This window comes from Carica papaya, chromosome 5 (assembly GCF_054855325.1).
Source record: "Carica papaya isolate Zhongbai chromosome 5, ASM5485532v1, whole genome shotgun sequence".
NCBI lineage: Eukaryota > Viridiplantae > Streptophyta > Magnoliopsida > Brassicales > Caricaceae > Carica > Carica papaya.
In genome coordinates this window covers 9,227,411-9,253,452 of record NC_142313.1, presented here as the reverse complement: position 1 = coordinate 9,253,452, position 26,042 = coordinate 9,227,411, and the positions used below count along the sequence as shown (strand labels likewise).

General features: G+C 34.6%; 1 protein-coding gene across 8 annotated transcripts in view; it reads left to right on the top strand.

The window, feature by feature from the left end:
- The window catches only part of LOC110811009 (transducin family protein / WD-40 repeat family protein), a 48,643-nt gene that overhangs the window by 8,201 nt on the left and 14,400 nt on the right, over positions 1–26,042 (top strand). For 5 of the 8 annotated variants that reach the window (XR_015819383.1, XM_088220584.1, XM_088220583.1 and 2 more), the window contains exons 3-12: positions 3,352–3,820; positions 4,644–4,872; positions 5,644–5,808; positions 6,038–6,310; positions 6,415–6,660; positions 12,214–12,606; positions 12,720–14,153; positions 14,317–14,373; positions 15,612–16,037; positions 23,925–24,148. Coding sequence is in view for 7 of the 8 variants with exons in the window: in XM_088220584.1 (XP_088076710.1) it covers positions 3,352–3,820; positions 4,644–4,872; positions 5,644–5,808; positions 6,038–6,310; positions 6,415–6,660; positions 12,214–12,606; positions 12,720–14,153; positions 14,317–14,373; positions 15,612–16,037; positions 23,925–24,148 (3,916 nt within the window). In the remaining variant the exon portion in view is untranslated. Of the gene's footprint in view, positions 1–3,351; positions 3,821–4,643; positions 4,873–5,643; positions 5,809–6,037; positions 6,311–6,414; positions 6,661–12,213; positions 12,607–12,719; positions 14,154–14,316; positions 14,374–15,611; positions 16,038–23,924; positions 24,149–26,042 lie in introns of those variants that run through there. The other 3 variants (XM_088220585.1, XM_088220589.1, XM_088220588.1) reach the window with 2 other exon arrangements.

Genomic DNA, 26,042 nt, shown 5'->3' with positions numbered 1-26,042 from the left:
TTCAGAAGAATAGGAAGGGTGTTCTATGCTAGTTGGATATGGAAAAAATCTATAATCATGTAAATTAGGGCTTTCTTGATTACATGTTGAGGAGACCTGGATTTAGGGACAAATGGTGCAAGTGGATAAATTCATGTATCTCTGTGATCTCTTTTGCAGTCATAGTGAGTGGGGCCCATCATTGTTTTTCAAAGCCTTTAGAGGCGTTAGACAAAGTGATCCTTATCCCCTCTGCTATTTGTAGTTGTTGTGGAAGCGCTTAATAACATTTAGTCATGGTGAATGGGGGCTCGTCATTTTTTTGTAAAGCCTCCAAAGGTCTTAGCTAGAGTGATCCCTTGTCCTCCAGCTGCTATTTATAGTTGTTTTGGAAGTTTTCAATAAAATATTATTGAGTGCTAGAAAGTTGGGAGTTGTTTAAAGGTTTAAAGGTTAATGAGAGCGAGCATATGGAGGAGGTAACTCATTTATTTTTTACTGATAACATTTTGTTATTTTGTGAACTAGACGAGAGGATCATGTTCAATTTTAGATGCATTTTGCTAAGTTTACAAGTGGTCTCTAGATTCCAATTTAGCCAAGTCTGAATTGGTGAGACTAGGTGTTGGAAAAGATTCTGTTAGGTTGACTAGAGTTTTGGAGCGTAAAAGCATGGAGTTGCTGATAAATACTTGGGAATACTGTCGGAGGTTAAATATAAAGATGTGGTAACTTGGGACCATGTGGTAACGAGGTTTCATGGAGATTAACGGGATGGAAGAGAAATCTCGCTTCTAAAAGAGGGAGACACATTCATAAAAAGCATGATGACCAATATTCACATTTATTACATGTCCTTTTTGATAATCCTTGCGAGTATAGCCAAGAGATTGAAATTAATTTAATGTAGGTTATCATGAGGCGACTTGGAGGATAGAAAAACTATCACCTAATGGCATGAGATAAGGTTAAATAGCCTATGTATCAATGAGGTTTGGGTTTGAGATCTTGGGTGGAGGTGAATTTAGCTCTACATGAGAAGTGGATTTGGATATTCATGAATGAAAATGGTTATTTGCAATGGAGGACGATTGAGACGAAGTTTGGGATCGTGGATAGACAGTGGTATACCAGATTATTAGCTAGATCTAATGGAAAGGGGATTTGGAAAAAAATATGCATGGTTGAGAATAAATTCTAGGATTGCATCAGCTGAAGAGTTGAGAATGGGAATATAATTAGTTTCTAGCATGATGCTTGATTAAGAGGGGGGTTAATTAGAGAACAACTCTCCCAGATCTGTGCTATTGCACGACACAAGAACATCTCGATTTACAAGTCTTATAGGGTTATCAGGAGAAAAGGGGCATGACATGTAGAAGTTATGAGAAATCTCAATGATTGAGAAATAAATGACTATAAGACTCTCCTCTAAACCCTTTCTAACACTACAATTAGTGGGAGTAACGATCAATCAATTTGGAGAATTGATGCTAGAGGATCTTTCTCGGTTAGGTATTTCTACAATCATATGTAGAAGGTTAACGCTCCAACCGGAGTTGTTTTCTTTATGTGGGAAACTAGTCAAGAGTATATTCTTACTCTTAACAAGCCGATTAGGATGAGAAAAATGTAGGTGAGTGGATATTTTTTATATAAAAGGGAGACAAAGTCGTATAATCACATTCTTCTATGGTATTTGTTTGTGTATAAATTGTGAACCTTGCATTATGTTCTATTGAGCCTCAGTTAGGTGATGGTTCTGTGAGAGAAGAAATTTAGGCATGAAAAGGAATTAGCGGAGGGAAGAAACGTGTTAATTTCATTCCCCTTGTTATTTTTGGGTAATATGGAAAGAGAAAAACAAGAGAACTTTTGAGGAGGTGGAAGATGAATTTGGTAGAGTTAGAGATTAATGGCTATAAACTTTGAGTTTTTTGTTTATGGATCATCCTCTTTATTCAATGAAGAATTTGACGGAACTTATTGATATTTTGATTGACATGTAAATATTTTTGTACATGGGTTGACATCCTTTTAGTACTTGCGAATGAATCTTACCATACTTTTAATTAAAAAAAAAATGTTATTACTGTATTCTAGATAGATTATAAATGAAGAAAAATTATCAAAGTTTTAAGTACTTTTTGAGTGAAGAGATCATTTTATTCTCTTTACGAGCCCGTATATTCCATTAAAGATAGAGAAGTGAAGGAAAACTAAAAAACATTTAAAAATTCCTACTGATGTCCATGTTAATTATTCCATAATTAGATCCATCAGTAGGGACTTTGCAAAAGTATGGGTTTAACAGGAATGAACATGACTGTTATTTGGGGTATCTTGACTCGTAGGGGCCCTTAGAAAGCCATTTCCCAGTTCATGAGCTGCTAATTCCTTTACTGTGGTGAGCAATGTGGGCTTGTACTTTGGTTTGGTAAGATATTTGGAATGGTAGTCTTCCAATTAGTCGCCCGTTACCTCACCTTTATTACCTTTCCTCACACCACAAAAGATCTATTTGTCATTTTGTCAATCATCTGGACAGTTACACCTAATGAAATTTATTATTTTTCATAAATCTAGTTTCCTAAGCCCAGGATTTAATTTCTTTGCTTAATCTCCTCGGGCATTTTATTCAATCCTCTCATCTGTACTGCAGAGTTTGGATTTGGACTCTTCAAGCCTGTCCACTAGTCAATCTCTCTTTATCTGTCTCATTCAAAATCTCAATTGCCACAATGAGGTTTTCATTAGCATTGTTTTTGGAAGGCCAAAGTTTCTTTAAAGGTTAAGGTTCTTGTCTAGACTGCTTTGTGAATAAACTTAGCACTAATGATCTGTACCAAGTTTGCAAGCCTAATAATATATCTCTAGATGTGTTTCTTATGTGCTACAAAGAGGCTGAGTGTCGTCTCCATCTGTTTTTTGCATTCTGGAGTGGCTTGCGGACGTCAATCTACTATTTTTGTCACTTCTGGTTACATGTCAGTTGCCCCTCTTCCCTTTAGGATTTCCTTTCTGTGACCCTTAAGGGACGTAGTTTGAAGAAGGGCCAACTTGCTGTAGAGAAGAGCTCTTTTTGCTGGTTTGTGGGAGTTATGGCTGAAGTATAATGCTAGATTGTTCCGGAACAGTTAATTACCTCAACCTTTTCTTTGGGATAGATTGACTTTCTCCAACAAGGCGCATGGGCTTTTTTAAAATATATTTTTGACTAGTTACAGAGAGATTGGAAGCAGTCTTGCATTGAATTTTATGTATTCTTTTTTCCTTTTTCCATTTTTAAGCGGATTCCTTATCCTTTTCTGCCATACCTTTTTTCTTTTCTTTCTTAAAATACTTACTGTTTCTATTAAAAAGGGATGTTAGTTGTAATGTTTTCAGGTAATTGGAGACGTGCCTATGTATCTCTTAGGCATCTTGTTGATCATCTTACTTCAAGGGATGCTTCTAAGAAGAGAGATTTTGTTGCAAAGTCTAGTAATGTATTTCCGCAGATTATTTTGTCAAATTATTTAGAGGGGCATCTCTCTAATAAGTCAAATGTCAAGGGATTTCACTGGAGTGGAGCCACTGATTTAAAGACATCATTGCAGTTTCAGGGAGGCTTTGTCCAGGTTAACAACAATGTTGAGTCTCATGCTTCCAGTATGCTTATTTCAACTTTAACAACATCTGAACTTAGTGGCTTTGTTGAGCCCCTTGAAGAGTTGTATGAGTTAGCAGGATTAACCGGCATCCAGAAGACACAGATCCTAGCAATCATAGATCTTCTTAACGAAGTTAGTAATTCTCAGTCTGCTTCTGCCTATGCAAATCTTGATGAACCTGGGCGAAGGTACTTCTGCTGTTCAACTAAAAAAGGTTCTAATTAGTTCCCAGTTCCTTCATTTTCAATTTTTCTTTCATTGACCAACACTGGGTAGAACAATTAATCAATAAGCTGCTGAGGAATTTGGGTCAAGAGTGCATTATTTTGAAGGCATATTAACCATTACAAAAGTACAGATCTGGAAACCCAGTTCTGCAAGCCAAACTCTTTTAAGAACAGCATATAACCCTCTTGTGCCTTTCTTATAATATTTTTCGTCTTCTATACATTTTTTTTGAAATAAAAGTATGAATAAGTATTATTCACAAAGGTACCAAAGGAGGTACCACCCGTATGCAAAAATATTTACAATTCCATAAGTGATGAATGACATGCCCAAAATCTTCTTTTCGTCTCCTGTACATAAAAAATATTATTCTAGAGTTCAAACATTAAATGGTTAGTATTTACTTTCTAAAGAAACTTTTAGCCAATTGTAATTTTCATTTGCGGATTCAATAACTCCAGACTTGGGATCATTCAATTGGATCAAAAATTTTCATTTCTTTTCTGAAAAACTGCTTGGGAAAAACTTGGAATCATAATATGTTGGAGTTAAATACTGTTTTCAGCAAACAAATGTGCAAGTGGTTTGTCTGATCACAAATATTGTAACTGTCTTGTCTCTTGAAATATATTTTGCTTACATTTGACCTGTTCTGGATTATGTTTATCAAAACTGTTCTTTTAGTTTTTTGAATTGGCACTGGTTCTGTGCTTTTCCCTGTGCTCTCTTCCTTAAATATATAAATTTTCGTTCTCTGATACCAGAATTTTACTTTTTTTGAAGGTTTTGGGTTGCATTGAGGTTTCAGCAGCTATATTTTTTTCGAAGTTTTGGTAGATTAGCATCTGGAGAAGAGTTAGTTATTGACTCAAGTCTTATGGGATGTGCCTTCCACTCAGACTCTCAGGAAACCTTATTTTTGTCCTGTCTACCAAATGAACCATCATGGAAAGAAATGCGAGCTTTGGGAATTGGATTTTGGTTCACTAATGTGACACAGTTGCGTTCAAGGGTAAAATCTGGGGCTGGTGTTAATTACTCCTGCATCATATACAGACTACATGCATAGTGTGTTCTATTTTAGTATGCATTGGCCCTGTAGCAGTTACATGATAACTGAATTGCTAGTTCTGCAAAGCACCATTTTTTTCTGGCTATAGACACTTAATAAGATGATTGACCTGTTGATCTTATATAAAATAAATTAGTTGGCTTTCATTCAAGGAATGGATTCACCTCTTCTGTAAACTGAGTCATTTGGGTCTCTAAAACTAGCACTAATGCTTGGGTAAAAAAATTCAACTACAGTAACTTGTTACCTCCGTATTGTCCATTCTGAAAACTGTGGATGTTTGGGTTAGGGATTTATTTTTTAGGTTGGCAACTCATTTTAGGGATGAACCTCCACCTATTCCGTAAAAAATATTGATTGCCTTTGTTAAGTCATTAGCATTTAGGTTTGCTGAAAATAGTATGTCAATGATTCAACATTTTGTTGCTCCCGTCTTGCAATAAGGAAGACAGTATGTTGGTCTAAGCTCATCATTTCTAGTCTAGCATGATAACAGAAAACCTATTTTCCTTTCTAGGTTACAATTTTTTTTGTGGCTGGGTTACCGTCTGTATTAGTTATGTGCATTTCATTTAGTATCACATCATTTTGTATCTTATCTACCTGCTCCATTTGTCACAAAGATATGGTACTCATGTACCTTTTAAATGATGTGTAGACTAACTATAAGGCAGTTCTGGTTTTGTGTTTTTTCTTAATTTCTTTACTTAGATGGAGAAACTAGCTAGGTTGCAATATTTGAAGAAGAAAGATGCAAAAGATTGTGCACTCCTCTATATAGCATTAAATAGACTTCAAGTTTTGGCTGGTCTTTTTAAGATCAGCAAGGATGAGAAGGATAAGGCCTTGGTGGGATTTCTTTCACGCAATTTCCAGGTATTTCCCAAAGCTATTTCTAACAACTATTCTTTTATTTGTTGTAATATGTCATATATAGTTCGGAAGTACTTTCATTCAAGGATCTTCTGTAGAAGAAGCTGAAAATTGACACTGATTTGAATTTATTTTCTTACTCTAGCTCAAAGTTCCTTCACTGTATGTAGCTATGCCTTATTGTTGAACATATATGAATAAATGATTTCCAACCTGTTTTCTTCTGTTATAGGAGGAGAAAAATAAAGCAGCTGCTCTGAAAAATGCTTATGTCCTAATGGGCAGGCATCAACTGGAGATGGCTATTGCTTTCTTTCTGCTTGGCGGTGACGCTTCTTCTGCAGTATCTGTTTGTGCAAAGAATCTTGGGGATGAGCAGCTTGCGCTAGTAATATGTCGACTCATTGAAGGAAGAGGTGGATCATTAGAGAGTAATTTAATTACAAGGTTTATACTCCCGTCTGCAATTGAGAGAGGCGACTATTGGCTTGCGAGCCTTCTTGAGGTGACTGCAACATGAATTTTCAAACATCCATTTTTTTTATCAATAGTATATTTCTCAGCTTTTGCCGTCTCAGATGTTGACTCTTAGTTACTAATGGTTTGCAGTGGGAACTGGGAAATTACTCTGAGTCGTTCTTTACCATGATTGGTTTGCACGGTAGTCATAAAATGGAGATGCCCACTCTTTCTTCTAGTCATGCTGGGTTTATGGACCCTAGCATTGGTCTATATTGCCTCACGCTGGCAAACAAAAATAGCATGAAAAATGCTATAGGGGAGGGAAATGCTGCAACTTTGGGCAGGTGGGCGACCTTGATGAGAGCTATTGCCTTGAACAGATGCGGGCTTCCTGTAAGTTATACACTGCTATAAGTTAATAATTAGTGTTAGAATATTGTAGAATATTTCTTAACATAATAGTATGGGTACGTTTCCCAATATGTAAGCTTAATTAGGAAGAAAATTATTGGGGTAATTTATGTTATTTATCATATATGAATCCATCTACATGTATATATATTTCTACTTTTGTTTCAATAAAACATAAGAAAATATTCAGTATTTTTTTTCTTAATTCTTACATGGTATCAGAGATAGGGTTAGGGTTTTAGGAGTTAAATTTTATCAGACCAAAAGAAGGGTTAAACAATCCATTCCCGGTGTCGGAGGAAGTTGACCAGCGATCTCCGGCCAGTTCAAAGTGCAGCCATCACGGTGGTGTACGCAGGAGAAGCCGAAACTGTGGTTTGCACGGCGGAGTAAGGTTGTGTGTGTCGGGTTTGCCGGAGGAGTGTATTTCTGAGCAGTTTGCTTTCCCATTCGAGGATAGAAGCAACAGAGGGGCTCGGTTGACCAACTCTGTGCACGAAACCAGAAGGCCGAAGAAAGAAAAGGCGCTGCGAAGCAAATCGCGCGACAGGAAGTGATTCTTTGCTCTTCGGCCCAATTTCGGCTGTTTCGACGAGCGCCATTCCAGATTAGGGTCAGCATTGGAGTTCTGTGGTGATTTCCGGTTGAAAGGAGGCTGTTTGGTAGTTTCAGACGGCGGCGCGTATAACTTCAGCAGCGGCACAGATCTCCGGTGGTTGACAATGAGGTTCTGGTAGGGTTGTTGATACTCGCACGTGAAGAAGTACTCTGTTTTCTCAAATTTTCTGATATATTTGCAATCTTTTGGATGTATCTCTAGCAGCTGTATTTGGGTATTTTTGGGTGATAATTTGTGGATATTCTCAAGTTAAGAATGAGTAATAACAAGTTTTCAGAGAGTGAGATAGTTTCGGTCATGTTAAAGATCACTGAGTATAAATTAAATGACACAAATTATCTAGAGTGGAACAAAACTATTAGGGTTTATCTACACAGTATTGATAAGAATGGTCACTTGACTCAAGACCCTCCTATTGATGGAACTAGACAAATCTGGTTAAGAGATGATGCACGGTTGTTTCTGCGTATCAGAAATTCGATTGACAGTGAGGTAATTGGCTTAATTAATCACTGTGAGTTTGTTAAAAAACTGATAGATTATTTAGAGTTTCTGTATTCAGGCAAAGGAAATGTGTCCCGCATGTATGATGTTTGTAAAGCTTTCTATTGTATTGAGAATGAGACAATCTCTCACAACCTAATTTATGGAATTTAAAAAGACATATGAAGAGATTAATGTACTTTTGCCGTTCAGTACTGATATCAAGATACAACAAACACAGAGAGAACAGATAGTCATAATGAGTTTCTTGGCTGGTCTTCCATCTGAATTTAAGACTGCTAAATCTCAAATTTCATCTGGTTTAGAAATCACATCTCTTCAGGAAGTTTTCAGAAGAGTGTTACGCACAAAGACCACTACACCTAATCAGCATACTAATGTTCTTATTACTAAAGGAGGAGGAAGAAATGATAACAAGGGAGGAAACAGAGCAATAAATAGTCGGTATAATGATTCAAGTAATATTGTTTGCTATTACTGTCATGAATAAGGACCTATGAAGCGGCAATACAAGAAATTACAGAATCGAAATCAAAGAACACAAACTGCGAATATTGCTACTGTTGCTACTGCTAGTTCCTCTTCTAAGAAAACTATTGTGTTTTCAGCCGACGAATATGCAAGATTCCCTTAATTTTAAGAATTTTTGAAAGACCGCACACCAACCATTATGTCTGCTGAATCAGGTAAAAGATGTTTTATCTTCTCATCAAACAAATGAGTGATTATTCTGGTGCTACTGATCACATGACATGTAACTTTAATATCTTCTCTAGCTTTCGATCACACAGAGCATCATCTCTTATAACTATTGTTGACGGGTCAGCGTATAGTATTGAGAGTTCTGAGACTATAAAACCAACTTCTGCCATTACGTTGACCTCTATTTTAAGTCTATCCAAATTTGCTTTCAATTTGATTTCTGTAAATAAATTTATCAAAAATTTTAATTGTTGTATTTCATTCTTTCCTGATTATTGTCTTTTTCAGGATCTTATGACGAAATAGATTATTGATAAAGAACATGTATTAGAAGATCTTTACATTCTTGATAACTGGGTGCCTCGATCAGTTATCTGCTTTAGTATTGTTTCTCCATTTGAAGCACATTGTCAGTTGGAACATTCATCTCTCACTGTGTTAAAGAAATTGTGTTCTCAGTTTAATGATATATTTTCATTAGATTGTGAGTCATGTCAGTTTGCAAAATATCATCATAACTCGTCAAGTCTAAGAATTAATAAACGAGCTAAGTGTACTTTTGAATTAGTTCATTTTGATATTTGGAGTCCATTTCTTGTTATGTTTAAAATAGGGTTGAAGTATTTTGTTACTTTTATTGATGATTTTTCTCGAGTGACTTGAATATATTTTATGAAAAATCGTTTTGAAGTGTTTGTTCATTTTTGTACTTTTCATGCGGAAATCAAAACTCAATTTAATGTTTCTATGCATGTGCTAAGAAATGATAATGTTAAAGAATATATGTCAAACTCATTTCAGAATTATATGACTTAATATGGGATTTTTCATCAGTTCTCTTATATTGATATACCATCCCAAAATGGGGTTACTGAAAGAAAGAACAGACATTTATTTGAGATTGCTCGAGCCCTCTTGTTTCAGACAAAAGTTCCTAAACAATTCTGGACTGATGTTGTATCCACTACTTGTTTCTTGATTAAGTGTCTACCGTCTGCAATACTTGAATGTGATATTCCTTATAGTATTCTTTTTCCAAATAAGACATTGTTTTCGGTACAGCCGTGGATATTTGGTAGTACTTGTTATGTTTGAGATGTTCGACCAAATATTAATAAGTTGGATCCCAAATCCTTTAAATGTGTCTTTTTGGGATATTCTTGCCTACAACAGGGATATCAGTCTTACTTTTTAGATCTCAATAAATATCTAGTGTCAATAGATGTAGTCTTTTCAGAGAGTATATCGTTTTTCTCCTCACAGTCCAGCTCTACAGATCGAGTGAATGATGATTAATGGCTCATTTATAAATTCTAGAACAGTATCTTTACATAGCAACCAGATAATGGTAGTTTTTCTGATGTGTCTTCTGAATAAACTGATGATGGTGTGCCTCCAACTCAAGAATAACTGCTCATTATTCATGTTTATTTCAGAAGACAATAGACTAATGATACATATGCTGCACCAACTTCTTCGTCGTCTGATCCTTCCACCAATAATCTTGATCTTCCCATCAGTTTTCGTAAAGGTACACGTCAGTGCATCCTTCCTCATTCTACTTATCCTATTGCTAACTTCACTTCATATGATCATTTGTCTCATTCGTCTAGTTCTTTAATTGCTTCTATAGATTCCACTTCCATATGCAAAACAGTTAAGGATGCTCTGAATCACCCTGGTTGGCATAATGTCTTGTTTGAGTAGATAAATGCTCTTGATGATAATCATACCTAAGATCTGATAAATTTGCCCAAAGGAAAAAAGGTAGTGGAGTGCAAATGGGTATTTACGGTTAAAGTGAATGCAGATGACTCTATGACGAGACTTAAAGCTCGATTGGTAGCAAAAGGTTATGCTCAAACTTATGGGGTAGACTATTTTGATACATTTTCTCCAATGGCAAAACTAACATCTGTTCGTATATTCATATCTATTGTAGCTTACAAAGACTGGCCCTTGCAATAAGTAGACATTAAAAATGCATTTCTTCATGGTGATCTCTTAGAAGAAGTGTATATGAAGTAACCACCTGGATTTGTTATTCAGGGAGAGTATAGGAAAATTTGTTATTTGAAAAAATTCTTATATGTTCTAAAGCAGAGTCCCCGTGCGTGGTTTGACAAGTTTAGTGAGATAATATGTGAATTCAGATTGAGAAAGAGCAAGTGTGATCATTCAGTCTTTTATAAACAATCAACAACTGGTATTATACTTTTTTTTGTTTATGTTGATAATATTATAATTATAGAAAATGACCATATAGGAATATTCTCTCTCAAATCATTTCTGCATACCAAATTCAATACTGAAGACTTGGCACAATTAAATTATTTCTTGGGAGTTGAAGTAACAAAAATAAGGAAGAGATTTTGTTATCTCAGAATAAGTATGTACTTGATCTACTTGCAGAAACAAGAAAGCTGGGAGCTAAGCCATGCAATAAGCCTATGGTACCAAATGTACATCTTACAAAAGATGATGGTGATCTCCTTGATGATCCAGAAAAATACAGGTGACTTATTGGGAAATTGAATTATCTCACTGTGACTCGTTCAGATATTGCATATTCTGTCATGAAAGTCAATTTATGTCTATACCGATCGTTAAACATTGGGAGGTTCTGGAACAGATTCTGTGCTTCTTAAACGGTGCCCCAGGACTCGACATAATGTTTAGAAATCACGGACATATTCACATTGAATGTTTTACAGATACTGATTGGGCTGAATCGAAGATTGATAAGAGCTCTAATACGGGTTATTATGTTAGTGGGAATCTCGTACCATGAAAAAGTAAGAAGTAAACAGTTGTATCTCGCTCAAACGCAGAGTCTGAATATAGAGTTATGGCCCAGTCCACATGTGAATTCTTATGGATACATAATCTTTTAGAAGAAGTGGGTTTGAATCCCACATCTCCTACAAAACTTTGGTGCGATAATTAAGCTGTCCTTCATATTACCTCAAATTCTTTGTATCATGAGAGAAGCAAACATATCGAGATTGATTGTCACTACATTCGAGAAAAGATTCAGAAAAACTATATATCTACTGATTATATGAAGACAGGAGAACAATTTGGTGATATATTCATAAACCCTCTGAATGGAACACGGATTGAGTATTTTCGGAATAAAGTGAGTATGATTAATATCTATGTTTCAGTTTGAGGGGGAGTGTTAGAATATTATAGAATATGTCCTAATATAATAGTATGATTATGTTTCCAAATATGTAAACTTAATTAGTAAGAAAATTATTAGGGTAATTTATATTGTTTATTGTATATGAATCCATGTACATATATATATATCTCTACTTTTGTTTTAATAAAATATAAGAAAATATTCAGTATTTCTTTCCCTAATTCTTACAAGTAGCAAAACATATGCTGGATTATTCATGTGTTATAATTGAGCTTGTTGTTTAGTGTTTTTCTTGTTCACTACAGAAGTACTAATGCATCTTATCACTTCAGTATAGTTAGTTCACAGCAGTAAGTACCTATCTGCCAGTTGTGGGTACATATCATGTGTGACATATCTGCATGAATCACATAGTTCAGTCAATTATAGTATGGTTATTGGAGGATTTTATTCAGGAGAAATTGGACTGATTGTATATCTGTCTGCTTAAGGGTGCTTCCATGGATCCCAAATTTTTCTGAGATACTTTAGCTGATTATTTCCCTATTGTATTCATTATAAGCTTGAAGCTCTGGAGTGCCTTTCATCTTCTGTCAGCAATCTTGGGGCCACAGATCAAGCAGGTGTATCAAATAGAGAGCATTCTTTTGTTCTACATGGTATTCTAAAGCCTTTTGTAAACAATTCCTCCAATTGGCTGTTAGGCAATCAAGCTTCCAATATGGACACTCCTGCTAGATTGGATGTAGCCCTCCGATACTTTTCAAGATTGATAAAGGAACACCCTAGTTGGCCTGACAACATGGTAGAGTCTAATGGAGATACTGCATGTTCTAAGAAATCTGAGATTCATCAGTACGGAAAATTACTTGAAAACTTTGGACAAAAGTTATACATTGCACTTACACAGTTTGAGCAGAAGTTTTCATTAACTTCTTCCAGCGTAATTAGCATGGTATGTAGCTTACCTAGTGATTCTTGCTTGGCTTTAAGTCATAATATCACCAAATCTGATTGCACAGTTCTTCTGGAGGGCCTGATTTGTTTCTTGTTATCCTGATTTTACAGATTTTAACCTCATTATGCAGCAAAGGATTGTTATTTATCGGAGATGACATATTACGTTTATATAGTTCTCCTGGTCAGTCAGCAGATGAGCATCTTACCTTTGACGGTTCCCTTCTGCATCCATTTATGCAAAAATCACTTCTGAAAGCTAGCGAGGATATCTCTTTGTTGTTTTCACATTTTATTGTTGCCTGCAATATAACTTGCTTGCAGTTGAAATCATGTGACATTAAAAATGAAGTGTCTTGTTGTGCTAAGTCAAAGGAGTCAGATCCTGTTGCGCATTGCCTTCAGGGTGTTATACTATCATTGTGGAGATTGAGAGCTGCTATGAGGGGTTTCTTTAGCTCATACAATATGGATGCCAATAAAAAGCCAGCTATTATCCTTGATTTATTTGAATATCTTATATATATTGCGTCTGCTTGGCTTCAGAAAAATGCAAGGCATCTCTTTTGGATGTTGCAGCCTCTCTTGATCACGTTCACTAACGGGCATACTCCTTATGAAGTTGATATGGTGTGCCTAAAGAATCGTTTAATTGGGAATGATGACTTATCCATTCATAGTGCAGCAATTGACAACACAAATGGGCCTCTTAAGGTTCATAATTTCATTGCTGATAAGGATGATGGAGATCTAAAGCATTCGATTCCAGAAGATGAAAGATGGCAAATCATAGGCATCTGCTTGTGGCAGCATATAACTAAATTTGTGAAACATAAGCTTGCTTGCATGTCAATTGAACTTGATGATCGTCATCTTTCTGATATTTTCCATGAAAAACTTCATTCTTCAGTAATCAATTGTCAAAATTTTGAAGCTAACGATGAGAGCATAACAGAGCTGTCCAGGCTGTTGTCATTGATGTTGGCAAAGTTACTGAAAAGCACACTTGAACATATTTCCTTTCACCATGTAAAACAGCTGGCATTGCTCATGGAGCAGAAAGTTGTTTGTGGGTTTCACGTTCCAACTCTTCCATGGTTAGAAGAATCTAGGCAGTCCCGGACCAGAGATCTCAGTCAGCATCTCAATCAAGATGTTGTCAGTGGTGATGTAATGAATACAAAAGATGAATACTCAGTTTATGAAGTATTTGGGGATATATTTGTTGATCCTGGCTTAGTAACTGAAAGTTTCACACAAGAAAATATTAATTGGTCAGATTGTTTAAATCATATACCCTCAAGAGGATGGCAAGACATGCACAAAGTCATCATAAGAGAGCATGATACGGACAAGCAATACAATCATGAAGGTAAGCTTTCTAATGGTTTGGGTGGTGCTGAGGTTGGATCTCCTGCTAGGGATTTACTTCGAAATGGTCATGCTTTTGTAACTTCTTGGCGGAAAGATAAGAACATTACAGCGGAGGTCACAACTTTTCAAAGCCCTAAAGAAATACATAAGAGAAACGGGGAGCTTTTGGAGGTAATTGTTTTTCCTTTTCTCCCTTTATTACAACTTGTTATATTATCATGACTGCAATGCAACAAATCAGTATCAAAATGGCATGGGAGGTGTCTAAGTTATGGAAACCAACACCTCCCGTTTTTCTAATGTACTTAATGGTTCAATCACCCACTGTGAGCAGGCTTTGTGTATAAACTCTGTTCATCAATGGCAAGCTGCAATTTCTAGCAATAGAAAGGTTAGTGATTACACACAAATTCTTTTTCTATTTTGAAAATTGAAGTTCTCCCTTTCTTGAGAACTGCTTGTGCTAATCGATTTTTTACTGTCTGCCATTATACAGTTCTTCATAAATGCTATTCGCATTCTTGTCAAATAAATTATGTCTATGAAGTGATTACTGAGGTTTTAGTTACATGTTAATGTTGTTAGCCATTTTGCATTGTGCAACTGTACGTTTTGGAATGGTGCTATACTTTTTTACTTACATGGACAAGTGTAAGATGGTCTAGGAAATAAATAACTTCAAATTTAGCCATCCTTGTTCAGTGAAGATTGCAGCTTCTTTTGGATCTGCATTGGATCTCATTTGGCCTTAAGTTGAATGGGTTTTTGCAGTAAAAAGAATAGAAGGAAAGACAATGGTGAGCTTCAACTTGGAGTAGATGATCATGGAACTTTTTGCAGATTTTATTTGGACTTACTGGATGTAGAAATGACTATTTGTGTACCATCAATTAGCTGTTTACTTGTGCAAAAGTTAATGCTTGAAGAACTTTGCCTGTTTCTGTTCTTGTTCCCATGGAAGTGTATTCCTTGAGTCCCATATCGCCCGAATGTTTATTGTTAATTCATCCCATTCATTCCTGAGCCACTCTTCTTTTACTTGAAGGAAAGAACTATGTAAAAACCTTTTCTTAATTTCATTTTTTAATCTTGATCCATCTGTGAGCCTGGTATTTTGTTGCTGCACACGCAACCTAGTAGTTGACGTGCATGTCTTCATCAGTGTTGATGTTTCCAAAGGTATTGAAAGATTTTCAGGGGAAAGAACTTGCATTCCATCCCAAGTTGAGAGCTTTTTGGTTTATTTGTATGTTGGGAGCTAGGACTGCACATGCTCCAATGAATAAAGGAGTCATTAAAAAAATCGAGGATGCGAGTGTAATTGTCTCCTGTTTTTATCCCACATGTAGTCTTCCTAGGTTTTGAAGCGTTCATAAAGGACCATACAGAACTGCTACTGACGCCAGCCTTTGAGTTCTAAATTGTACATGCCTATTTTTATTTCCATTGCCTGAGGATTCTTTTGTGAAGTTTGCTTTAAGCTGCAATATAGCCTTTGAGGCAAATGTTTTACAGCATGTGATTCGATATCTTATTTTTTCAACTTAAATTGCTTTCTATTTTCCTTAAAATTAGAACTAATTATGTTCATTGGTTACACAAGTAAATATTGGCTTCTGATTAATGCAGGGCATAATTTTCTTTAATTGGGAAAATGATATTCCTTTCAGTGATCAATCAGATTATATCTGGTCCAATGCTGATTGGCCACAGAATGGGTGGGCTGGTTCTGAATCCACACCACTTCCAACATGTGTTTCACCTGGTGTTGGTCTTGGAAGTAGGAAAGGAGCACATCTTGGGTTGGGTGGTGCAACAGTTGGTGTGGGTTCTCTTGCAAGACAAGAGAGAGACTCGGACATTGGAGCTCTCAGGCTTCCAGGCTATGCTGGTATAGGTGCTTCTGGCTTGGGTTGGGGAATCCAAGAGGATACTGAGGAGTTTGTTGATCCTCCTGCAACAGTAGAAACCATAAGTACCAGAGCATTCTCAAGTCATCCCTCAAGGGCGTTCTTCTTGGTTGGTTCTAGCAATACACACATTTACTTATGGGAGGTACAAAACCTGGATCCCTCAAATAATTTTTATGCTGGGATTTTTTTAAGTAAATCTATAAAAAATTTGGTTTCACGTGTATAGGATAATTGCCTACTCTTATCAGTTTGCCTAGGAGAGTTATTCCCACTGTATAATTATATCATACTCATAAATGTAGTATGTCTTTATCAGAAGCTGATTCATCAGATTTTCCCTCTTTGATTATAATATCCTGTATATTTATTTATTTATTTGTCTTGCTTGGTTGAGCTTATGTCTTAACCAAGTGATGCATCTTTACTAGAATGAGATTATTCTAGTTCTGATTGTAGGTGATACCAACATTCTCTAAATAGGAAAAATAAAAGCATCAATGTTCTCAATCATATCACAAATTTTATTTGAAAGTAAATAGTCACATCATATATGTTATCTTTTGGCAAGGAATTAGGAGGGTAAAAAGGGAAAATTATGATTTATTGCTTTTTTGCTTGTTGGTACATATTCTAATTACTTTCAAACAAGGAATTAATGTCTGCATATGGAACCCAAGTGATGCAGAACCCGAGGATCAAATATTACATTCAGAACCCCGCATATATATTTAGTATAGATAACTTAGAATTCTAAACAAATCTTCCCTATCAAACTCACAACTAACCTGTAATTGAGAACTTGAGTGATTGGGATAAAAGAAGTAAGAAATAATAAATACCACAAGTTAACTTGATACGTTAATTCAATTCTTGATGCAACAAAAAAAATAAAAATTCTCACTTTTCAAAGTTCTACCAAAGGTAATGAAATTCATTCAATGATCGAAGTGTGTCATATTACATTATAAAGGAGATATTTATAGGTTAAAACATATAGATTCTACTAAAAGATCATAATTAGATAATTTAGACAAATATGAAGATAATTTAAATGATTTAGGAAAACATGATATTAAATGATTTAGGAGAATGACATAGGAGAATATGGTATTAAATGACTTAGGGGAACATAATATTAAATGATTTAGGGGAATATAATAGAAGAACATAGTATTAAATGATCTGAGAGAACATGAATATAATTTAATTATATTCATCTAGAAAATGATCAAAATGATCTTAAACATTCATTCTAAATTCTGCCCACACTTGGACAAAATTGATCTTTTTTAACTTCTTTGATTTTTCAAATAGTTCACATGTGTTAAGTTCTTATTGTATTCATTTTTGTACAAAGTCTTTAAATATATGTTTTCGATTTTTTTCTTGAAATCTTGTGATTGGACCAGCTGGCATTGTAATATCTTCTTCATGCTTCTCTTTAATGTTTTTTGAACTCATATCCGCATCATTTTCTCCTTCAAAAGGTTTTATCCTCGAATCTGCATTCATATCAAACGGAGAAAGATCATAAACGTTAAAAATAGTGGACTCAGAATACTCATCATGGAATCAATCCGATAAGTTTTATCATTGATTTTCTCCAATACTTGAAATAGTCCATCGCCTCTCGGATCCAACTTTGACTTCCTTTATTTTGGAAACTTTTCCTTGCGCATATGTACCTAAACCCAATCGGCAGGTTCAAGTACAACTTGTTTTCGCCCTTTATTACTTTGAGGATAAACTTGGTTCTTCTTTTTAATCTGCTCATGTGCTTTCTCATTAATAACTTTAACCATTTCAGCCTTTTTCTTATCATATAAACTAGAAATTTCACTTAAAGGTAATGGCATTAAATTCAAAACAGTTAATGAATTAAAACTATACACAATTTCAAAAGGTAAAAACTTGTAGAAAAATGAATAGTATGATCATATGCAAACTCAATGAATGACAAACAATCTTTTCAAGTTTTCAAATTCTTACCAATAACAGCACGCAACAAAGTTCCCAAAGTTCTATTGACAACTTCAGTTTGACCATCAGTTTGTGGATGACAAGTAGTAGACTACAAAAATTTAGTTCCAAAAATGACTCAAGAATTTAACATCACGATAAGAAACAATAGTCTTAGATACACCATGTCTCTTTACTACTTCTCAAAAGAACATATCAGCAATGTTTGTTGCGTCATCAACTTTGTGATATGCAATGAAATGTGTCATTTTACTAAACCTGTCAACTACAATAAATATGCTATTTTTACCTCTTCTAGTTTTAGTCAAAGCTAACACAAAATCTATAGAAATGTCAGTTTAAGGTTGAGTAGGAACTGGTAATGGAGTGTATAAACCATGCGGTTTGGACTTAGATTTAGGCTGTTTATTTGCAATACAAGATGAACAAAATTTCTCAACATCTTTATGCATGTTTGGCCAATAAAAATGCTCAGTTAGAATGTCCAAAGTTTTATGCACACCAAAATGACCCATTAATCTCCCACTATGAGACTCACGAACAAACAATTCACGCAATGAATATGTAGGCACACATAATTGTTTTCCACAAAATAAAAATCTCTCATGTCTATAAAACTTATCAAATGCAGCATGTTCACAAGCAATATAAATATTGCAAAAATCATAATCAGTAGCATACATATTTTTGAGTTACTCAAATCCTAATAATTTAGAATTAAGTGTAGAAATTAAAACGTATTTTCTAGATAATGCATCTGTTACCACATTGTCTTTACCTTGCTTATAATGAATCACATAGGAAAAAGCCTCAATGAACTCTATCCACTTTGCATGCCTTTTATTCAGCTTCCTTTATCCTTTTAAATGCTTGAGAGACTCATGATCACTATGAATCACAAATTTTTTTGGAAGTAGGTAATGCTATCATATTTGCAGTACATAAACTAAAACATATAACTCCTTGTCATAAGTAGAATAGTTCAATAGTGCGCTATTTAACTTTTCGCTGAAGTATGCAATTAGAAGTTTATCATGCATCAAAGCTACAATACTTATTTCAGAAGCATCACATTCAATTTAAAAAAATAAGTTAAATAAAAAATAAATGTAGAACACAATTTATCTTTCAAAGTTTTGAATGCATGGTCTTGTTCCTCTCCCCATTTGAATCCAACCTCTTTTTTAACTACTGTAATTAAAGGAGCAACAATAGTTGAGAAATCTTTCACAAATCTTCTGTAAAAACTAGCAGTTAGTGAAAACTCCTCACATCAAACACACTTCTAGGTGTTGGCCATTCTTATATAGTTTTTACTTTGTCACTATTAACCTCAACTCCCTTTGCACTAACAACAAATCCTAAAAAAATAACTTGATCAAGGAAAAAAGTGTATTTCTATAAGTTAGCAAACAATTGTTTCTTTCTCAAAACTTATAGGACAGTTCTAACATGCACAGGATGATCGTCCAAAGACTTGCTATAAATCAGAATATCATCAAAATAAACCACAAGAAATTTTTCAAGAAATTCACGCAAGACATGATTCATTAATTTCATGAATGTACTAGGTGCATTAGTTAAACCAAATGGTATAATCATCTACTCATACAAACCATATTTATTTTTGAACGCAGTCTTCCATTCATTATCTGGTTTCATGCGAATTTGGTGATATCCACTTTTCAGATCAATTTTTGTAAAAATACATGCACCATACAATTCATATAACATGTCATCTAATCTTGGAATAGGATGACAATACTTTACGGTGATTTTATTGATTGCACGACAGTCAACACACATCCTCCATGATCCATCTTTCTTAGGAACTAGTAACATAGGAACTGTACATGGGCTCATGCTCTCCCTTACATAACCTTTTGCCAAGAGTTCATCTACTTGCTTTTGGAGTTCTTTTGTTTCATCTAGATTACTCATATATGTTGGTCTATTAGAAATTGTAGAACCAGCGATGAAATCAATTTAATGCTCAATGTCCCTCAGAGGTGGTAATCTATTTGGCATATCATCAGGAAACACATCTTCAAACTCCTACAACAAAGAAACAAACATACTAGGCAGATTTGGATTAAGGTTAGTTTTAGAGAAATAAACTTATCTAAACCTAAGCACTATTAAAGCTCTCTTACTTGCATAAGTAATCCTTAATTTCCTTTCCTTTGAATACAAACCTAGTTTTTTTTCACTTTTTTCTTCTCTTATTATATTTTTCTCTCGTGTTTCCCTCTTTCTTTTTTTCACTAGTGCAATCACTCATGGGCTGTTATTTTTTTTCCTTTTTTTCCATCCTTTTTTCCCTCATTTCTTTTACTTCTCTCACTCCCCAAATTCCCATTAGAAGCTTGTATCATTTTCATTTGATCCTTATACACTTCTAAAGGAGGTAATAGTGCAAATGTGAAATCTCTGTCATTCAAAGTAAATGAATACCTATTTGTGTACTCATCATGTATGGCTCTTCCATCAAATTGTCAAGGTCGCCCTAACAACAAATGACCAGCTTGCATGGGTACTACATCACATAATACTTCATCAACATATCTCCCAATGGAGAATAAAATTGTAACCTGTTTAATTACCTTCACTTCTCCACAATCATTCAACCATTGTAACTTGTAAGGTTTTGGGTGTTTTTCACATTTTAAACCTAATTTCTCCACCAAAGTAGTAATAGCCACATTTGCACAACTCCCTCCATCAATAATCATAACACAAACGTTTTCACTTATAAGGCATCTTGTATAGAACAAATTTTCCCTTGGTTTTAAACTTTTCTCTTTAACTTGCATATTAAGAGATCGTCTAATAACCAATGATTCTCCACAGGCAGCATACTCAACATCATCATTACAATCTTTTAAAGGTGGCATATTATCACAATTTTCTAAAGGTGACATATTATCACAATCAGAATCAGATTCAAACTCAACATCCCTATTATCCCTAATAATCATGACCTTATTTGGAGATTGTGAAGCAATATGTTTCACTCCCAAACATCTGAAACATTTAATATTTCTATGTTTATTAGTAGATGTGAGATTAGAAGTACCTTTAATAAATGATGAGGTATATTTATCTTTGCCTTTGTTGAAAGCTGTAGCCTTCTCCTTGGAACCAAAACTCTTTTCCTTGATCTTCTCATCTTTCTTAGGCCATTTTGAATTTCAATTGCTATTAGAACTAGAATATGACCTTGTTGTACCTTTACTTTTCAATTGTCTTTCTACTTTTATAACCATATTAACTATCTCTTTCAACTCAACATAGTGATGTAATTCAATTATATCGGCAATTTCTCTATTCAAGCCACTTAGAAATCGTGTCAGAGTAGCTTCTCTATCCTCTTCAATATTTACTCGAATCATGGCTATCTACATTTTTTTTGTGATAATCTTCAACTGATTTAGACCTTTGAGTGAGTCTTTACAATTTCTTATGGAGCTCTCTATAGTAAAATGATGGAACAAACATTTTTCTCATGATAGCTTTCATACGAGTTTAGGTGGTGATGGGTGCCTCTCCATTACATCTCCTAGAGATGAGTAATTGATCCTACCAAACCAAAGCATAATCAGTAAATTCGATGACTATCAACTTCACCTTCTTCTATTCGGAGTAGTTATGACATTCAAATATCAATTCAACTTTTCGTTCCCATTCTAGATAATTTTCAACATCATTTCTATCTTAAAAAGAAGGAGGTTGTTGTCTCTCCTTTCGGGTCTTTTTTGTACCGTTGACTTTTTACTATCTTCATCTACTTCCCTTTTTATTTCGTCATCATTCAACATATTTCTTCTTTCCCTATTTTACCTCCTTTGATTAGGACCACCTTGTCGACCTCGAAGATTATCTATATCACCTTTCATGTTGTGTATGTCCCTATTATGCTTCTCCAACTATCTTTGCATTGCTTCTCATATAAAGGTTGTCATGCATGGTTATTTCACTCTTCTCACTTCTAGAATTTGACATGATGTAAAACCTGTAAAAAAATATTAGTAAAGAAAATTCCTCACAACACTCCCTTACGTGTTTCACTCTTGAACAAATTTGTAACTTCTCTCGTGTTTTTACTTAGGTTTTTGGCTTTTATCCTTTTCTATGCTCACACCCTCAAATTTTTTACCACTCTATTCTCCTCTTCAGGTTGTACTTCAGAATTGAAAGCAACTTAATTAAGATAAACAAGTAGTTGTTTATGTGACACTTCAAGGAATCCTAATGAATGAAAAAGGTAAACAATTAACACTAGATAAAAATTAGATAAATAAGAACTGGATCTAAACACATAGATTAAGGTGGGTGCGTTTCTTTAAATTAATTAAAGTAAGTAGAATGCAATTAGCTACTTTTAGTGTAATGGAAACAAGAGCTATATGAAGAAACGAAACTAAGAATGTAAGAAAACAATTTTCAACTAATGATAATAGAATTCAGATCACTTCTAATGAGAAATCTGAATATGTAAACTTATAATTTATTCCCAATGTAAGCTATACTGTATACAATAAAAACTATGCTATTGTGAGACAATATAAGTGAAGTGGATGCGCTTTGACTAAGATGGACAGAATTGAAAGTTCAATAAACACACATTTTCTCTTTTGCAATAGAAGCTGATTCTGATATTTCTTTTCTTCCTTTTTTTTTTACTTTTCTTTTGAATTTTTTTTTTTTTAAATTTGGCTAATAAGAACAAAATATGAAAAAATAAAGAACACAAAATTGAATAATAAGAACAAGATGCAACCAAAATTAAGAATAATAAAGATAGAAGTTGAACAATCCAAACAAATAAGAATATGATAAAGTTAGATAAATCAAACACAAATGATATATAGAGATTTGTTGAAGGTCAAAGCTTTGATATCAAATTGATGCGGAACCCGAGGATCAAACATTACATCCAGAACCCCACATATATATTTAGTGTAGATAACGTAGAATCCTAAACAAATTTTCTCTACCAAACCCACAACTAATCTGTAATTGAGAACTTGGGTGATTGGGATGAAAGAATCAAGAATGAATAAACACTACAAGATAACTTGATAAGTTAATTCAATTTTTGATTAAATAAGAAGAATAAGAATTCTCACTTGTCAAAGTTCTACCAAAGGTAATGATATTTATTCAATAATCAAAGTGTGTCATATTACATTATAAATGAGATATTTATAGGCTAAAACACTTAAATTCTGCCAAAGGATCATAATTAAATGATTTAGGAAAATATGAACATAAGTTAAATGATATAGGGAAACATGGTATTAAATGACATAAGGGAACATTGTATTAAACGATTTAGGGGAACATGGTATTAAATGAACTAGGATAATATAGTATTAAATGATCTAAGGAAACATGGTATTACATGATCTAGAGGAACATAATATTAAATGATTTAAGAAAACATGAGTACAATTTAATTATTTAGGAAATGACCAAAATGATCCTACACATTCATTCTAAATTCTACCCACACAGTTGAATGAAATTAATGATCTTCTTTAACTTCTTTGATTCTTCAAATCGTTCACATGCGTTAAATTCTTACTGTATCCATATTTGTACAAGGTCTTGAAATGTATATTTTAGTTTCTTGGCTTGAAACCTTGTGATTGGACCAGCTGGCATTGTAATATCTTCTTCTTGCTTCTCTTTAATGCCTTTTAAACCTATGTCAGCATCACCTAGTCTTATCTTTTATTGAGATTATAAATTTCTTCTCTGCTAATTGGTTATGAGTTATGTGCGCACAATTGACACTCAGAAGAAAGATGCAAAAATTTAGAGAGCCATGGTAATCTGTAAAACTGCTTGATTTGTGCAATAAACCCAGAATGGAATAGCCATTCTGGGTCTTTTTGATAGAAAAATCAGAAAGGATTGTTCACGACTAAGGGGTGTTGCACAAAAATGGTGTAAAATCTGTGTACAAAATAAAAAATATATTGTCATTTGTGCTTTTCACTATCAATCTATGGTGTCAATAATTCAGTGAATACAATAACTACAGTTTGGAAAAGATCAAGCTACTGCAACATATGGAGTGCTACCTGCTGCAAATGTTCCTCCACCATATGCTCTTGCATCAATCTCAGCTCTGCAGTTTGACCACTATGGGCACAGATTTGCTACTGCCGCATTAGATGGAACAGTATGTGCATGGCAGCTGGAGGTCGGAGGAAGGAGCAATATTCGTCCAACAGAATCATCCCTCTGCTTTAATAGCCATGCATCGTATGTGTTTTATTCCTTTTTGGAATCATCTCTCTACTTTAGTAATGTTTTATCGCAAGTGTTTTATTCTACATTATTTGAAAAAAATTGCAATGTTGCCCTAGGAACCATTTAGGTTGATATATTTTTCTATAGCTTATAAGTGAGTAAGATTTAAAAGTTTTTGAAAAATAATTGAAAATTTTTGGTTGGCTAAATTTGTTTTTACTTAACTTATAAACTTCACATTAATAACGAGTGTTTGGTAAAAAAAAAAAGCTTATAAGTTGAAAACTTACTAAGATGACTGAGAAGGGCAAAGAACATATTTTGGAAAATTCTAACGGATATTTTGGTTAGAAGTATACAAGGAAAAACGATTTTTTTGCATGGTTTATAAGTTGAGAAAATAGTAGATCTTGATGGTTTTTTATTTTGGCCTTATCCAGTGGGTTATAAATCAGTTTAAGCTAATCAAATACACTATTAGCTTTTTTTGGGTCATACCAGCTTATAAGCTGCTTTGACCAACAAACAGGTCAAAGCAAATTTACTATTATATCTCATGATCTTTATTTGGGAACACGCATGTAAATCCATAAGTTTATCAAACTAGCTTATAAGCTGGTTTAACCAAACAGTAAATCAAAGCCAACGCCCTCTTATATCTCATAATCTTGTTTTTTTTAAATAAAAAGTACATTCTATCATCTTTATTTGGCAACATGCATATAAATCCATGAAACAGCACATGAAAAACAAACAAAGAACTTGCATTTCTTCCATCCTCTTCTGGAAGTTTATGCTCTACAGAACAGTTATTTTGTGCCCCTTTATTTCCCTAATCATTGATTCTATAATGAATGCGAAAAGAGGGAGAATAACAAAGTTGTACTATCTGTTCTTGTCATAGTTTTCCTTGTCTATTTGAGTTGGCCTTTTATGTATGCCAAGGTGATGGTAGTTTAAGTACGAGATCTCAGATTTGAACCCTAAGAATCCAAGCTGGGAGATTTAATGTAAGCAAACCACTTAAGGTTTATTGTAGGAGAGGTAAAAATGGGAAAAGATCATGTAAGGGCAAAATAGACCAATTGTACAAGAGTAGACAAGTCATATCCATGGTATCAACATGTAAGTGGAATCCGGGGAAACAGAAGAGGTTGAGTGATTGGGACCCTTACTTGGTCTAGTTGTCGACTGTTCAAGCTGTTGCAACCTCCAGGGTTATACACTTCCCTTCCCACCAATGTAGCCTATAAATAGGCATCTGTGGGGTTGAATAAATCATCAAACCATTAGTCCTCTAAAGTGATTTTTCTCTCTCTTTCTCTCGCTCGACTCTTTCTCTTCCTTTTCTCTGTTTTCTCTCAAGTTAGAACCCATGAGTAAGGCTTCTGATAAAATGGTATCAAAACCATCAGAGCGACCGAAACCTATTCATCAATTGCCTCATGCACCAGATCCAAAGGAAAGGCTGTGGTGGTCGAACCTGTAAAACAGTGGCTGCCGAACCAACCACTAAGGATGTGGACCAGCCTTGTTTGACTACATGAAAAAAGTCTTCAAGGCACAACAGCAATCCTGACAACAACTGGATCTGATCGTGGAAATGCTTCGCGGAGGACTTTCCCTCGGTGACGTGCAGAAACCCTCCATTCCCTCTGCATTTGAAGCCTTTAAGCAAAGAGGAATCCTTTCCTCCTCGCCTATGTATGAACCAGTTGAAAGAAATGTCTTCAACTCGGACAAAAAAACATGAAACAGTCACAACCAGCCTTATCCGCATAACATTTTGAGGCTCGGTTCACTTGACACCTTGAATCGAATCGGTTCAACTGATACCATGAACCGAATTGGTTCAATTGACACCATGAATTGACACGGCTCGCTTCTCTGAAGTGAACTGGTTTAC